General features: G+C 40.8%; 1 protein-coding gene across 1 annotated transcript in view; it reads right to left on the bottom strand.

Moving 5' to 3' along the window:
• Positions 1-13,995, bottom strand: part of il1rapl1b (interleukin 1 receptor accessory protein-like 1b) — a 313,259-nt gene that overhangs the window by 199,433 nt on the left and 99,831 nt on the right. Inside the window, exon 4 of the mRNA XM_017458332.3 lies at positions 61-247. Coding sequence (XP_017313821.1) covers positions 61-247 — 187 coding nt within the window. The remainder of the gene's footprint in view (positions 1-60; positions 248-13,995) is intronic.

Genomic DNA, 13,995 nt, shown 5'->3' with positions numbered 1-13,995 from the left:
TCAAACGTATTTTACAACTTTCAGTTGCTTTATAAATGCACAGTGTCACAAAATTCTTACCTTATACCACACAAGCTCTGGGTCTTTGCCAGGCTGGATGTAGTCATCTATGTCAGGACAGAGGATGTCCTTCCCCTTACTCAATTCAGCCTTCTCCAAATACTTCATTTTAGAGTTATAGCACAGGTCTGTGTCATTTTCTGACACAGTTAGCGACATGGACACTTTCATGCAGTATGTGGAATTTCTGGAAAAAAAGAAAGAAATTTCAAGTAAAAATGGGACACACTGTAACCTATAATTCAAATTTGAACAAAGCATATAAAGTTTTCATTGTTTTGTTTGCTGTCTTTTGTGATTGTTAATGGAAACTATCGTTCCATGTTAAACAACAATAAAAATGTGTAGGATTATTGTAACTCATGTTTTTTTTTCCAGCCCGGGAGGTGGGCAGGAGGCCCATTTTTCAGGTGAGTTAGAATGCTGTCTTCAGCAGCTTTACCGTACAGCAGAGTGCAGTAACAGCTACAATTGAATTTATTCAAAGACACCTCCCTAAACACTAGTATAAGCAAAAAAAACAGGACAAGTAGACAGAAGCTATGAAAGGACAAACTGTACTGGGCAGATGTGATAAGGTATAGCTCATGGGGATTATGCTGGATAACAGGAATGGTACACTCAGACATGTACTGTAAATACTGTATGAAATTCCATAGTTCATATACAGGTTTTGATTGAGCATGGAAGGTTAACACCAGTGTTTTAATGAAGCATATGAAAATAAAAATGTACTGGTGTTATGCCTTCAGTCTTTTGTCCTCTGAGTATCCAGTGTTCATCGTCCCCTTGCCTTCCAACCTCTGCTGCTGCTACTTCTCCCAGCGTGCATGTTTTTATCTCATTGTCCTACGTTACTTCATTCAGCCATCAGCATTCTGACCTTGTAAGTATTTTTCCAAACACAGTGCAGTCGATGTGAATGGAAACACTTGTGAAATGGCCAATGTGGTTAACCTGTTTAATGCAGTGACTGAAGCTATTCAGGGGTCACCATTGAAAGCTCAAAATCTCAGGTGTGTTGAACTGTCTCAGTTACACCACCTCTGATGATTTCCAACCTTCTAGAACCCCAAATTGTGTCTACCCATGTTCAGGACACTAGTATTACACCAGTGGCCCCATTCTCTCACTCATTCTAAGCTAACTTGACTGCGCCAGACAAGTCCACATTATTTATTTGATCTTTTATCATCCTACATGAGGGAGGTGAGCAACTGCACATTAGACATGGCTAGCACCCAGCTTCAGATTATGGCCTTGAAGCAAGAACTGTTTGCTTTCAGTAGTTGGAATAAAAATGCTCTATGGTATTTGTTCCACTGGGACTTGTGAATAACTAAAGATTGAAATGATAACATTCCTACCTTCCTCTTGGATTTCCTTCCTCATCCCATACCCAGCTAACAGAACATACCCTTATCTGTCTTCTCAGAAAAAGTGCCAACCATTCAAGTTAAGACATCATGGCCAACATGCACTATGCTATTACTGCAGCATAACTGACCAATAGCCAACACATGACTAACCATCTGCGTAACAGTTACATGCTTCCATTTTCTTAAAAACGAGAATCATGGGAATCAACACCCAGGTCAAGGCTGAGTAGTCCACATTCTGCAATCAAAGCAAGTTCCATTCACTATCTATAACAAGTAGGTATGTAACATTACAGTGTATTGTATCATATCATCCAAAATAAGGCTCTCAATGTGAGACTCATCACATTCATCACATACATTCAACAGACTGCATAATGAAGTAGGCTAGTTGTCTTTTTTCAAGTGAGGTGTAATAAACATTTAATCAAGGCCACTATCCCTCCTCTGAAAATTGAACTTCCTGGCTGTCTCAGATCAGGAGAGGCTACAGGTATTTCAACACTTCTAAGCACATTGTTTTTCATGAGTTAATATGCTAGCATATACAAGCATTTTAGCCTGCACTAATATCATTACATCTACAGGTACATACATCACGTAGATGAACACACACACACCCACACACACACTTTCTGCTGCTTTAACATAGCATTTCCCAGCTGATTCCTGCATTAAATCAGCATGTGATTGGGAAGTTCATAGCTGCAGATATGAGCCCACTCAGTAAAGTGGAGAACATAGGATTGTCTGAGCTATAGAGGGCTGCCTGACTTCAGACATTCCCCCTTAAGCATCACAAGTTTGGCAGGTTTTTACACCAAATTGTGATAGTTTTAAAACAAGAATTATTTGCAAATATTAAATCAGTTAAGGTGCAAAGACTATAAAAACCAAAAAGGCACGTTCCTTTTAAAATGGGCTAGGCGTTTTTGTTCAGTTATTTATTTATTTATTTATTTATTTATTTATTTATGTAGTTGGGGTGGACATTTCACTGAGACCTGGCAACCCTGCACACCACTGAAAGCCTGGCCAGAGAGCTACTGCCTGATAGCCATGTTCATTTTGTTACATTGTAATGCACAGCTTTTCTTTCACTATACGCTGCTAAGAGTCTGAATGTATCACACAACAGTGTCATTATAAATATTCAATTATTGTACTTTAATACGGTTGAATGTTTTAATGAGTTGAAAATGGAAACCTGAGACATATTCAGATGATTTTTGCTGTGTTGAAAACGTATTTTATCGAGATACCACCATATCATATGATATCAAATGTGTAACTTTTTTTCATTTCAGCAATCCTAAACACCAGGACTGTTCACACTTTAATTTGTGAGGAACTGTTCAAAACATTACCTTTCTTCTCTTTTCACCAATAGGTGCACTTATAAGTGCAAGCTCTGGAAAAATTTGGCTTTGGGAGAACTACTTTGCCTGACCCCAACCTTATTTGAAGCTTCCATAAGCCTAATATTTCATGGTAAAACCTGCAAACTATCTATAACTATCTACATTGCTATGCCAAGCTCATCAAACTATTATGCACATAAATGCCACTGAAAACCCAATTATCCCAATTTTGCCATAAACTCCACAGGTACAGTATATCTGACAAAAAGCATAGAACTTTTCAGTTAGACCACAAGCCTGAGGATTTCTCTCAAACCTTTCAAAGAGAAGAGGCCATAAACTTTTTTTTTTTTCCACTTAAGTGACTATTTTGGTCTTGATCTTAGTTTAAAGCTGATGAAAATTTACACAAATGTCAGACCACGGGCCGAGCACCAAACACTATATACAGCCCTAAATCTGGCTGGCATCTACAGTCAAATGCACAGAATCAGCAGGAGCTTGAGAGATTGCCACATACCTTCTGACAGAATCCACCAAAGTACAATACAATTGGGCCGAATATAAATCGGGCAGAATTTACGTATAACTATTCTACTGGCTTGACCCTGTTCTGATGTGTGCTACAGTATCAGCATCCTCTGTCTGAAAACACCACTATTACCACCCAACATCCACGTGTCACAAATACATACATATACATATATCTGTTCTTAGACCTCTGGTTACTGGTCCCTTGGTTGAGCAGTATGTCTTCCTCCTACTTACTGGCACAGGCTACTCCTAGCCTCTAAGATATGTAGGTGGTTTCAGTAATTGGTGACCTGAGGGGGAGTGGAGGGGTTGGCCCCAAAGAACAATGCTGAATTCCTTGCACAAACAATCTGGATGCTGTCCTTAACAGACAATTACTTTTCAGCAGCATTGTCCTACTAATCACTGGGCCCTCCTATGCCACACATGCTTGAGCCATGCTTGAACGATGGTCTGTAGTAATGTTGTATTTTGGTTTATGATTGCATTAAGTACCCCATTTGCATTTCCTCCTATTTGGATAATAAAAAAAGAAGACCTGTAAATGTTCAACAGAAAGCATACTGTATGTAGGTAAACATGATAATATCTTAGGAATTCAACATTTATAAATAAGAACAATTCTTGCCTCTCATTTGTCACAGTTCTGATAGTGCAGCGCAGGTAATTCTGCACTCACAGTACAGCTTCAACATAGATGATACGTACTGCTTGTTTTCTAGAGGAGACAAGCGGAGTCCGCCTCTGACATTTTCATAACATCAATATGAAAATAATATCATTCCCTCTGCTTGGCAATGCGGGCTGTCGACAGCTTTACAAATGCCTGCAGAAATGTATTGTGTTTGCTCAGCCATTCAAGAATGAATAGCAGTGATGGGAGAGAGATGAACCTGGTCAATGTTGCATTAACTTTTGAGGAAACCAAAGGGAAAATAACACTGGAACAAAATTGGGTGATGGAAGAGTGAATGTAAAAGGGGAGTAAGAGAAACTAATGCTTAGAGGCAGCTTTGATAGTCAACAGCACTGAAGATTGATTGAGGCCTTTGTTTTCGCATATTATGGAAATATGGTGCAAGCCTACAGAAAATTACTTGCCAGGACTGATGTTCACTCATGACATAACTTCACATGTCATGGCCCTCAGGGACAAGTCCATCTTTGGCCACTAGAGGGCACCCTGATTGTCCTTGCAGAACTTCTTCTTCTGTTGTCTTCCTCCATTTTGTGTTTTAACCATTTCCATGTGTGTTTCATTTTCATGAATTAATTAGTGCTCCTATTTAAGTTCCCTGGTTTTTGTCCTCTGTTGCTGGAACACTACATCAAGGTTATGTTTGTGGTTCTGTGTTCTCACAGTTGTTATTGCTCAGTTTATCCACTGTATGTTTTTCTTAGTTTCTTTCAGTTGTACTAAGTTTCTGCTAGCCCTGGTACCTAGTGTGTTTATTCCTGAGCCTGTTTCCCCAAGTCTGTTTCCCTGTGTCTGTCTCCTAATAAAGAAGTTCTGCATTTTGTATTGGTCTGTCTGGACTCCCGTCCTGAAATCGCAAGGGTAAAATCATTAGAAACAGGTGAACTGCCAGCCAGGTAAAGTTAAACCTTCCATGATTATGGGAGATAGCTAATCTTTATGTCCGCTACATACTTTGTGATTATGGATGTGGACTCTATCTTGCCTGAGTTGGCTGATCTTTGCAGGAAAACTGCACACACCCCATCAAGATTAACAGACAGTGGTACTGACTGAATGACCCAATGGTACAAGGAAACAAATGAATACAGATCGATTCATCTGATCCATTCTAATACTGCTAACAGGATTGCATCAGCTATCCATAACTCAATAGCTTATTACTGACCATGCAGCAGACACTGTGCTCTTGATAGCATTGACTCCAGGGATAATGAGCAAATTCTGCATCAAAACTCTATGAGAAAAGGTTGGTTATGGGCCATGAGTCAGCCACACAGCAATGCAATAAACAGCCCAAACACACGAGTGTAAGTGAAAAATTATTATGAAGCTCATGTGCAAATCCAACATAATGTGAAGATAAGAGACACAGTAAAGCAGATGGACACCTGTGCAAATGTAATACCCCAAGCCTCCTGCTGCTGCTAAATATTCTGTGTGCCACTGTTAAACCTGCCCATGGGGAACGACTGATCATGTCCAAGGAGGGATAAGTGATTGATGCTCCAGAGCAGGTTTTTGTCCTACAGTGTCTTTCACTTCTCTCTGTTTGTCTGGGACCTATTGCCCCAGTTCTGTCTTTGTCTCTTATGTCTCATTTGTAGATGAAAGAATGGTTTACCCTCATGGGATTGTGGTGAGGAGCAGGAATAAAATATTAATATGATAATGTAATAATGGTATTACTGTGTATCTGGGTGTATATTCTATCTAGGAGCAGAACATTTCCTTTGCTGTGTTAACTGTACTCGTACGTGGTTCTCTGCTGATGTTGCACGGAGGATGTGTGCATATGCGCATTCTTGCATTCAAGTGCAAATTTTTCTACACGTACAGAAAAGAACACATACTTTCCTGTGAAATGATGTTTTTAAATGTGCACTTGCACATAATTTATTCATTGTTTTTGTTGTCATTTTCAATTAGGATATTAGACAACACGTGAGAAATGACATTAAATACAATAGAGTAAATGTGAACAACTCAATTTCACACAAGAAACTAGTTTTCATTTCTCCTCAGCAAATCTAAGCATTTAAGAAGTTTCATGTAATTTTATGCTGTCCTCTTTTTATACAAGCGTCATAGCAGCAGTCACGCTCGGAGATTTTAATGTTAAAAATTCTGACACTTCCAGAACTTTGTCAATGTAAAGGTAACCTGTTTAATTCTTAATGTTTAAACACTTTTGTAACACAAAATAAAAGACTGCTGTTTAAATATCATGCTTGACCTTTTGTGTCAGGGATTAAGAAGCTTGAAGAAAAAATAATGAACATCAAATTATGTTATATGAAAATGATTCTTTTATAAAAAATAAAAAAAAAAGTTACTCAATAGTTGGTATGGATGGTTAACTGCTTAACTGGTAGTTAATTGTGGTTGGTTAACTTCTCTAGCATTCCCAATGGATTCTATATTTGGAACCTTTCAACGAGCAGTTAAATAAAGAAGTCTCAGAAATTTGTGTAGATGTACTGTTGGTTGAATGCCCACAGCACAATCTCTGAATCTAGGAAATAATCAATGAGCTTCCATTCCAGGAAATCATATAAGGATTAAAAAAAAAATGAACACCCTACAAATCCAGGATCAAATTTTGTCTGGCTAAATTGATTGAGTGCATTGGCAGGGTCACATGATGCAGGTGGCAAGGTTAGACATGCACTAGTGAGCTCCTCTGGCTGGATTATTCATCGATAATCCTTCAGTAATATCCATTTTCTAAAAAATTGTTTGGATTTATATCCTATTTAACAGACTTTACTGCTTATAGCAGTAAATAACCTGCGTCAGAAAGGTCATAAAATACAACTGAGCAGGAATACCCCCGAAGCTAACAAACATGGCTGACCCAGAAGGCAAAATTTCATTGAATACTCTCTGGAAAGAGATTAAACCAGCGAAGATATCAACAAAAAAATTGACCAATGCATTGAAAAGTTTAAATTGACCTGCATTGAAACCTCTATGCCAACACTGTCTGAACAAATGGGTGAGATTGAAACTCAGGTTAGCGCTGCAGGGGACGATTTGTGGGACACTCGTTCTATAACTATTTGCTTGGAGAAGGACTTTTCCTACCTTAAGGATAAAGTGCAATATCTGGAGAACAAAATCAGGAGATCAAACACTTTGGAGTGTTTCTGAGGTAACATGGCTGTTTTTTTTATTCCCTGAGATCCCTGGCCTGGAAAACTTTCCGTCCTCCTCGATAATCAAGAGAGCACTCAGAAAAGGCGACATATTATCGGACAGACTGACTCTTAAAATAATCGTGGCGAAATTCCTGAACTTCAAAGAGAAGTAGAAAATCTTTCAATTTGCGAGAGAACATAAGGCGGTGTACTTCTGACTGGTGCATTCACTTCTTCCTGGACTTTAGCACAGAGGTGCAGAACGCATGTAAGATTTTGAGAGATCAAGACATTTACTATTCCTTCGTATACCCCTCCCAACTTCTGATCCAGCACATGGGAAAAGCAAAGATCTTCTCCACACCGACCGAAGTTAAGAACTTTCTCAAAGCCTATGACAAGGATAGAGATGTTTCTACCCCTGAATAAGTATTGAGATTCTATTATCGATTTAATTACTTATTTTCAATTATCCTCCGCATCCATGACATGTTTTGGTTTAGGGCTCTCCTCTTTATTTTTGACCAAAGATCACAACAGGCATCATTACATAATATTGCTTGATTAATGGTGTTTTTCATCTGTTATCTTTTTGATATGTACAACCTTCCAAATTGGGAGTTCCTGAATCACTTTGCAGACGAATGGAAGCTTGTCTAAATTCACTAAGAATCCAGTTATACTCCATTCATTTTCTGTTTGGGCAGAATCGCATCAAATACTTTGACTTCGTGTAACTCCACTTAGACATTCACCTCTTTGGGAGAACCAAAGTTGTTCTCTTCCAGAAAGGGGGCGCGGAGCAGTAGCTCATTTGCATTTAAAGGGACACACACGAAAACAGTGTGTTTTTGAAGACTGCCAGTGATGCAGCTGTTTGGACATCTAGGGGAAATTCATTCCACCACCTAGCTGCCAGAACAGAGAAGAGTATTGATGCATGCCTTTCTTGTACCCTGAAGGATGGTGGCACCACTCTAGCGGTGCTAGAGGATCGGCAGGAGCATGGTGCATTTCGGGGTGTGAAAAGTGATTTGAGGTAAGTGGGTGCTGGTCCATTTTTGGCTTTGTAGGCAGCTATAGGAAGTCAGTGGAGGGAGTGTAGCAGTGAAGTGGTCTGGGAGAACTTAGGAAGGTTGAAAACAAGTCAAGCAGCTGCATTCTGGATCAGCTGGAGAGGTTGAATGGCTCTCAGAGGCAGACCTGCCACGAGTGAGTTGTAGTAGTCCAGTCTTGAAATAACGAGAGACTAAACCAGCACCTGAGTGGCCTGTATGGATAGAAATGAATGAATCCTTCTGATGTTGTAAAGGAGAAATCGACATGAGTGTGTAAGATTAGCAATGTGAGAGGAAACGGACAGTCGATTGTCAATGGTTACCCCAAGTTTGCATGCAGTAGTGGTGGGATCAGACAGTTGTCCAGGGATCCTTACACTGTGATGAATCACCTGGAATGAACAGCAGTTCAGTTTTGCGGGGATTAAATTCCAGCTGATGAGCTGCCATCCGTTTAGATGTCTGCCAGACATGCTGAGATCTGAGCAGAAACAAGAGGATCTGATTGAGGGAAGGAGAAGATGAGTTGAATTTCATCTGCATGGCAGTGGTATGAAAACCAATGTGAGGATATGACCTCATGAAGAGATTGAGTGTAGAGGGAGAACAGAAAATGACCAAGTACTGAGACTTGTAGGACACCGGTGGAGAGTCTGCGAGGAGCAGATATGGATCCCCACCCTTGTTGATGTTCACAGTTGAGTTTTGTTTGGGTTTATGTTCTGTCTCCACCCTTGTCTTGTGATTGGTTGTTTCCCTGATGTTTCATCATTGTCATCAGCTGTTTCGTGTTGCCCCTTCTGATTAGTTTGTATATTTAAACCCCTGTGTCTCATTGTTAAGTTCAGAAGTATTGTGTTTCAGTGTTTGCCACCTAAGCCCCATCGAGCCTTCTGTTCTTTGTTCTTGTTTCATGGTTTTTGATCCTGTTTTTGCTCTCGTGTTTAGTGATTCTCGTTTTCCTAGTTTTTCCTCATTTGCTGATCTCCTGACCCTGTGGTTGTTTTTTGACTATGTTTTTGACTCACATTTTGGATTTGTCTGCCTTCCTCTCTCATAATAAACCTTTTACTGCATTTGCATCCCTTTCACCCATCATTATCTAACAGAATACGTTGGCTTCATCATGGATGCAGCAGAAAATCATAAGGGATGTCAGGCCAAGTTTACCATACTGGTATTTGATTCTGTGCAATTTCCCCAGTGAGTTGACATTGATGTTCCTGCCCCTTTCACTGGCATTGAAAGCCCACTGAATGGCTTTTTTTCCATTCCATACCCCAAGCCTAAAGAGAGACAATGGCTGAGATTCATGTTATCGGTTTGTCGGCTCAGCTCACCAATGGGCGGATCTCCTGATCACCACAGGCAACCTTGGCCTGGGAAGTGTGGCCGAGTTTGTATGCTTCCTAAGAGTGATCTAAGGTAAGTAGACTTTAAATTTAATTTTAAAAACTGGGGGAGGGGCTAGCCTGATGGCCGAACCCACTCAGCTGCTCACCACGTACTATGAGAGGGAGTCGGAGGCCGACAGGGCGACCTCTCCAGCCAAGCTCCCTCCAGAGGGTGACAGAGCGGCCCATCCAGCCGAGCTCCCTGCAGAGGCCAACAAGGCAGCCTCCATCCCCGCAGAGCTCCTTCCAGAGGCTGACAGGGCAGCCTCCATCTCTCCAGAGCTCTAGCCTGAGACCAACAGGGTGGTCTCCCCTGCTGAGCTACAGCCAGAGGTCAAGAAGGCAACCTCCCATGTTCTGCTTCAGCCCAAGGCCAATGAGATGGCCTCACACTTCCTGCTCCTGACAAATGTCAACGGAACGGCCTACTAAGTCGTACTTCTGCTGGAGGCTGACTGCACGGCCTCCCAAGTTCAGCTCCAGCTGTAGACTGACATAACGGCCTCCGCAGTTCTGCTACAGTTAGAGGTTGACAGCACGGCCTACCAAGTTCTGCTCCTGCCCAAGGCCAAAAAGATGGCCTCCCATGACATGTCTGAGCTAGACGTTGACGAAACAACTTATCAAGCTGTGCTCACATCTGAGGCAGACAAGACAGCCTCCCATGCCATGCTCCTGTCTGAAGCCAATGACAAGGCATCCCATGACCAGCTCACACCTATGACTGACGGCGCAGCTGCCCAATACTTGTTCCCCTCTCACGACCTTGACAAGTCTGCCTCAACCTGCTCCTCAGCTCCATTATGTGACACCAACCTATTAGATTCTTCTCATCATAAAAAAATATTCCACCCTTCTGGCTAGAACCGCAGGTAACAAATGCATATTAATTAACTGGAAATCTTCACATCCCCCATTAAGAAGACACTGGATCAACAAAATCAAATCATACTGCACTCCCAGGAAAATCCTTTTTAATGTTAGGAAAACACCAAAGACTTTCTGGATTGTTTACCCTCCCTCACTGTAAAGTAATTGTAATGTCAAAGTTATGGTACTACACTAGTGATGAGTGAAGCAAGTATGTAAATCTACACACTACCTGCACTGTGAGTTGCATGGTTTTGTTTTTGTTGTTGTTTTTTACTGTGTTTAAAAATGACTATTGTGATGTCATGTAAAACAAGCAATCTGTATCATAACTGGAAAATAAAGCTATATTTAAAAAAAAAAAAGTTATTGAGTGCCATTCTAGCGAGTACAACCAGACATTCAATTAAATCAACATACAGAAAATAAAAGCAAGGCATTTGACCTTTAAATATGTTAATTGTCTGATACTCGGATGGGGGTGGGTGGGCTAGAGAGAGAGAGACTGTTTGACCTTTGACCTAAATGATTATTTTTATAAACCTTTGTGGTTTTTTCTCTGTTAGTCCATGTTTCCTCTTCTTCTTTTTATTAGTGTTTATAAAACAAAAACTTAAATTACTTTGTCAAATCAGTGCATTGGTTTTTCTCTAATGGCCATGTCAATAAAGGGAGTGTGTGTGTGTGTGTTTGTGTGTGTTTGTGTGTGTGTGTGTGTGTGTCTGTGTGTGTGTGTTTAGTCAACGATGCCCTGGATCTCCTCACTTCCCTGGAAGAAACTCAGAAAGCCGTTAAACAACTGTAAAATGGAAATGCGCCAGGCTCCAATGCGATTCCTGCAGAGATATAGAAAAATGGCAGCGCTCAACTTCTCCGACAATTGATTCTCCTTTTCCAAGAAATCTGGACACATGGCAGGATTTCTCAAGATTTTAAAGACGCAATGATCATTCAATTATACAAGAAGAAAGGCAATCGTCATATTTGTGACAATCACCGAGGGATTTCACTACTGAATATCGCCGGCAAAATTCTAGCAAGGATTCTTCTCAACTGTCTTACTTACCATCTGGAATCAGGCCTTCTGCCAGAAACACAATGTGGTTTCCACAAAGAGCGGAGCACCATGGACATGATCTTCGCTGTTCGTCAATAACAAGAAAAATGTCAGGAACAAATCCTACACACTGCATGTATTGATCTCACGAAGGCCTTCGACATGGTGAACAGAGAAGGTCTGTGGAAAATAATGTGAAAGAATGACTGACCAAACAAATTTATTCAAATCGTCGGAAAATTTCACGATAGCACGCTTGCTGTGTTCTTGCCCCAACCCTCTTTAGTCTCATGTTCTCCACTATGCTGTGGGATGCTTACAAGGACGAGAACCCTGGTGTTGAACTCCAATACCACACTGATGGTAAACTGTTTAAAATGTGAAGGCTTCAAGCAGTGACGAAGGGTTCTTTCCAGCATGTGTATGAATTGCTGTTTTCTGACGACTGTGCTCTGAATGCTACCAGTGCGATGGATATGCAAAGAAGACTGGACTTGTTCTCCGCCACCTGTGACAACTTCAGACTCACCATCAGCACTGAGAAAAGTTGTGATACATCAACCTTGTATGCCATACCAAAAACCTGCCTTGGGGGTTAATAATCAACTTCTATCTGCTGTCGACAAATTTGCCTGTCTCAGAAGCACTGTTTTTCAGCACGTGCTAATAGATGATGAAATGACCTCCCGAATTTCAAAAGCCATCCGTGCTTTCGGACGTTTAAGGTCACCAGTTTGGCATAGACTTGAAATCAACCTCTCAGTGAAGCTGTGCATGTACAAGGCTGTCATCCTGTCCTCCATGTTCTATGGGTCTTAAACTTATACCGTCTATCAACGGCATGCCAGGAAAAATTAATCACTTTCACCTCAATTGCCTTTGACATATCCTTAACATCAACTGGCAGGACAGAATACCAGACACTGAAGTCCTGGAGCGGACAAAACTACCCAGCATCTTCGCAATGCTGAAACAAATTCTGCTGCATTGGGCCGGTGATGTCAGCAGGATGTCGGATGCAGGTCTGCACAAACACATCTTATATGGTGAACTTGTAGCCGGATCACGATCTCGCTGTGGACAGAAGAAACGCTTCAGGGATACTCTTAACTTGAATATGAAGGACCTCAATAGTGACTATAACAAATGGAAAATAATCTCACGAGACCGCAATGCCTGGTGTAAAGAAGTGAAACAAGGAACCACAGCCTTTGAGGAAAAAAGGATCGGCGAAGCAAGGAGGAAGCGCCAAACCAGAAAACAGGCCAGAAACGAAATGTCCATTTACAAATACAGGGAACAGCCTGTCTGCCCACACTGCAGTCACAAATTTCGTGCCTGCAAAGTACTTGTTGGATATCTGCACATCCATAGCTTCGTTGCTTCATTTTAAACTTGAAATACCCCCCACCCACCCACCCCCCCAAATGGTGACGATGACGGAAAAACCAGCAAAATCAACGGACGAACTTCCATGTGTATGTGTGCATGTATGTCACCCTGGCCACAGTCTGTTCAGACTAGTGGGACTGAAGCTGTGGTGGGAACATTCTACTAAATCACGCCTTTATAGCCACTAATTATTTATGTCCTGGAAGAAGGTCGGTAAACACACATGGCTTCGGGATGCAACCTGTGTGTGGAGGCCCGCTGATTAATTACTACTGAAAGAGTTCAGCCTCATGTCGCAAGAGTTCACACCACATACCAATGCCCACATCTCAGTTACAGCATCTACATGAACATGTCATTTTATATGTCTAGGCTCTACTTTAAGACTTCCCATACTGTCTTTCTCAGACATTCATTCTCTCTCTCTCTCTCTCTCTCTCTCTCTCTCTCTCTCTCTATCTCTGTAATTGAGCTGAATTTTACATTATCTACACAGTAAGTTTATATAAATACAAAGATATTGCATACTTCAGCAGGTAATAAAATGAGTGTGGTCAGCTGAAGTGTATACAGTGTATAAGCAGAATAAATGAACAGAAAATATGAATTTCTTTGTCTTCATCTCACTTATGTTATACTTTCCTCTGTCTGTCTGTGTGTCTTTCCTCTCTGGTCTGTAAAGCAAAAGCACTGAAAAGTTGCAATGAAGTTAATGCCTATTGTGTTAAAAGAACTGTTTGACTTTTTAATTAAGTTGAATCTAAGCCTTGTTTATCATCTATAATAAATGAAAGCTAATTTAGTTAGATGAAAGGCTTGTCGGAAATGTGCACTTTCAGTACATAGACAGCGGGCAGAGACGACGATTTCTTCAGTAAGCTGAGCTCCACATCAGCGGAAGATCTCATTCAATATGAATTTTGTTTTCTTGTTTCATCCTATTGTTGATTTTTTAAATTAATCTGACCAAAAATGATTTTGACTGAATTAGTAAACCATTGCTCTCTTAGCAATAACCCTAAAATCAAGCAGAATGAATGGAAGAGTAAAATC

The sequence above is a fragment of the Ictalurus punctatus genome, chromosome 27 (genome assembly GCF_001660625.3).
Source record: "Ictalurus punctatus breed USDA103 chromosome 27, Coco_2.0, whole genome shotgun sequence".
NCBI classification, from domain to species: domain Eukaryota; kingdom Metazoa; phylum Chordata; class Actinopteri; order Siluriformes; family Ictaluridae; genus Ictalurus; species Ictalurus punctatus.
Note: the sequence above shows the minus strand (reverse complement) of the source record. Positions and strands in the feature narration are given on the sequence as shown.